This window comes from Colobus angolensis, unplaced genomic scaffold (genome assembly GCF_000951035.1).
Source record: "Colobus angolensis palliatus isolate OR3802 unplaced genomic scaffold, Cang.pa_1.0 Scaffold160, whole genome shotgun sequence".
Classification (NCBI taxonomy): Eukaryota; Metazoa; Chordata; class Mammalia; order Primates; family Cercopithecidae; genus Colobus; species Colobus angolensis.
This window is the reverse complement of record NW_012114711.1, coordinates 1027147-1030972: the sequence shown is the minus strand read 5'-3', so window position 1 is coordinate 1030972 and position 3826 is coordinate 1027147. Positions and strand designations below refer to the sequence as shown.

Sequence of the window (3826 nt, the reverse complement as noted above, 5' to 3'; positions counted from 1 at the left end):
GAGGCTGAGGCAGGCGGATCACTTGAGGTCAGGAGATAGAGATCAGCCTGGCCAACATGGTAAAACCCTGTCTTTACTAAAAATACAAAAATTAGTAGCTGGACTTGGTGGTAGGTGCCTGTAATCCCAGCACTTTGGGAGGCTGAGGCAGGCGGATCACTTGAGGTCAGGAGATAGAGATCAGCCTGGCCAACATGGTAAAACCCTGTCTTTACTAAAAATACAAAAATTAGCCAGGTGTGGTGGCGCATGCCTGTAATCCCAGCTACTGGGGAGGCTGAGGCATGAGAATCGCTTGAACCCGGGAGGTGGAGGTTGCAGTGAGCTGAGATCGTGCCACCGCACTCCAGCCTGGGCGATAGAGTGAGATTCCGTGTCAAAAAAAAAAGAAAAGAAAGAAAGAAAAAGAAATATCCCCAGATATATCCTTCATCCTTTAACACTGCCCAAGTAGGTGAAATCTGAATCCTTCTCTCAGATGTATTTTAAGTAAAATTCTGTACACATAATCATCTCATCTAATATTTTAGTCTCCCACATAAAAATCTCAGCAAAAAGGCCAGTTTTTACTGAAATTACCTGTTTTAGATGTGTGTTAGAGTGGAAAACGCAAAAGTGGAGAAAAAAAGGCTGTAAGGAACTGCATTAAAATGGAAACAATCTTTTCCACTGGTCAGTAGGATTATGGCTAATGTAATCTCGATTTTGAGCCCTTGATCCATATGCTCTACAAGTGTGTCTGTCTGTTTCACAAGTGTGTATTACTTTTATAACACGGGTGTGGGGGAGTCAGTTGCATAGAAAGAGTCTCAGGAATGCTAGATCAATATAACACCTCAGGTGCCACTGAAATGGTCTCAGACATTTAGGAATTGGAAGGCTCACAAAAGCTATTTTCACAGCTAGTTCAACCTGCTTAAACAATGTTAAATGCATAATAGTCTTTTTTTTTTTTTTCTTAGAGATAAATAGCATTTTAGAAAAAAAATAAGGGAAAGCATATTCTCTTTTGGGGGCAACTGATTTGGCAAAATTTAACGAGGTTTTTAAAACTCAACAGTCATAGAGCACCATTAAATATTCACACAAAAAGACCCAGGCAGCTTAGAGATTAATATTTCCTTGGTCACAAGACACCTAATTGACTTGCAACAAGACAAAATATTCAGTGCATCTGGTTGGGGCCAACATGGATGATGACGTGTTTCTCATAAGCCCTTTTCATTGTTTTCTCAATTTGCTTCAGAAAAACTTGCGGGATCCGTCCACATAAAGTGTGCACAGTCTCCAAAAACTTCAGCTGAAGGGGGTAATACATGGATTGAAAGAGATTGTCTTGAAAGGGAAACTGAAAGAATGACAAAAAAAAAAAAAAAAGTTTATTTTAGTAACGGAAATGCCATTTTAAATGCAGATCATTTTTATTAAGAAATGACACAGGAATTACGATAAGCACACAGGCACAGGTTTGGACAAGTGAAAAGACCTTTGAGGATCTAAGTTAACATCCTGTCTCGGCTGTGCAACCCCAGGCAATCATTTAAACTCTCTGAACCTCAGTTTCTTTTTTTTTTTTTTTTGAGACGGAGTCTCGCTCTGTCGCCCAGGCTGGAGTTAAGTGGCCGGATCTCAGCTCACTGCAAGCTCCGCCTCCCGGGTTCACGCCATTCTCCTGCCTCAGCCTCCCGAGTAGCTGGGACTACAGACTCGTGCCACCATGCCCAGCTAATTTTTTTGTGTGTTTTTAGCAGAGACAGGGTTTCACCATACTGGCCAGGATGGTCTCGATCTCCTGACCTCGTGATCCACCCATCTCGGCCTTCCAAAATGCTGGGATTACAGGCGTCAGCCACCGCGCCCAGCCCTTCCCAGTATTCAATGCAGTATATCGGGTAGCACCACCTTTGGCAAACTTTAGACCAGAAAGCGCATGTTTTAGCAGGCCACTGAATTAAAATTTGTGGCTCCTGGATTACAAAGGTGGTTAATGTAGTAATTTGCTGGGAGTTATCAAAGGCAGAGAAAATATTGCTTCATGGTAATATCCTAGCTATGGAAAATAATTAGCACTTTTAGGCAGCAAGGATTAGAAAAGCAAATTTTCCCTCAATTATCGGCCAAATTCACCTAAAATTTCAGGATACAGCACAAGAATTCCGAGGCAGACAAACACACGAGGTTTCACATTCTCAAAATTCATCATTCTAGAATGTTCTAGGGTGATATCATTGACCTTTCCCGGCAACCCTTTTCTGCAGAGTCAGACCAGTACCGGTAGTTGAGAGTTGTGGGTAAATTGGCTCTCATAAAAAAGAAAGGCATTGTATTTCAAGTCTTTACAACAGATGTTTTTGTGGGACTTACCAAACAAGGGAAGGAACCTCTTTCAGTTTGTGAGCCATCAACAAATCTGAGTGCCATTTGTGTGCTTCACTGGCCATTTTGAACAAGTAGAAAGGAAACTGGGATGGAAGTTAGGAAACTATGTTCCATTCTGGCTCTTTCACTAAAACCAATTTATGGATATATAAGATGCATTTTCCCCTATGTGAAAGACAATTCAGAAATTGCTCCATATCATACGTGTCCATACCACAAATGGAAGGCCTAGTACTAAACTTACAAAATAATGATGTCACCTCTAGTGGTGAAATAAGGAAACAAAATATAACAGCAAAAATAAGAGTTTCCCATCATAATGGTAGTTTCCTTAACAAAAATAACCACAGGGCAACTCATCAGAAGGAAAGTATTACCCTAAAATTTTAGATTTAAATTTGTTGCTACTATAATAATGCTGCATATCAAAACTGATTGACATCTAAACATTTCTGTGTAGTGCTGAGATTTTCATATCTATTTTTTTTCAGGGTAAGACTGACTTTTTTTTGCTAATATTGCACCCATGATATCTTATTGGATTCTAACATATATAAGATTATCATATTTACATTAACAAGATAATATTTTTTCATTTTATACTTTCAGATCATTGTCTCTATATAACAAAAGGTATTTAACAATTTTCAAAAATGTCTCTGTAAATAAGATGCATCTTACACAGACTGTATGTCTTACAGAACAGCAATTATATTCAATATGTTTATTTCTTATGTTACAATTTCCTTGTTTACCTTATAGAGATGATTCAGGACCCTACTAAATCCACTAGGGCTGTTGCAAATATCAAGATCATTTACTCAATAGTCATTTGAGAAAAATAAAGCATTATGCAAAACATTGCTGTGCTGATACCAACTATATGAGCAACTAGGGATTAAGCCAGATCCCCTTGGGGAATAGAATATTCAACTTCCTCCCTGCAGTGAGGTGATAAAACCTGTATGGACCAGCTGGGTAACCCTAGGGGGAAAGAAATTCTTTAAAGAGACCTTTCTCAGGCTGGTAGGAAGTTGAATTTTCTTACCAACAGAAGCAGCTGAACTATTTGCTTTTTACACATTAAATTTGAAGTTGGTGTCTGATTTCCACCCATTGCTCCAGAGTTTAAAAAAGAGAGATGACTATCTACTGATGATTAACAGATCAAATGTTTTTGTCTGTGGTAAACACAAAAATTCCTGAATTTCCTCTCAGAAGCTATTGTTGCATAGAAATGTGTTATGATTTAGTCCTCCACAAATCGAAACAATTTTTTTCTTTAGAAATACTCCCAGATTGTCTGGGTGTGGTAGCTCACACCTGTAATCCCAGCACTTTGGGAGGCTGAGGCAGGCGGATCACTTGAGGTCAGGAGATAGAGATCAGCCTGGCCAACATGGTAAAACCCTGTCTTTACTAAAAATACAAAAATTAGCCAGGTGTG

General features: G+C 39.2%; 1 protein-coding gene across 1 annotated transcript in view; it reads right to left on the bottom strand.

Annotated features, from left to right (window-relative positions):
* Positions 1 to 957: 957 nt before the first annotated feature.
* The window catches only part of GXYLT2 (glucoside xylosyltransferase 2), an 85495-nt gene continuing 82626 nt past the window's right edge, over positions 958 to 3826 (bottom strand). Inside the window, exon 7 of the mRNA XM_011937208.1 lies at positions 958 to 1348. Within this exon, the coding sequence (XP_011792598.1) occupies positions 1166 to 1348 (183 nt within the window). The 3' untranslated portion in view covers positions 958 to 1165. The remainder of the gene's footprint in view (positions 1349 to 3826) is intronic.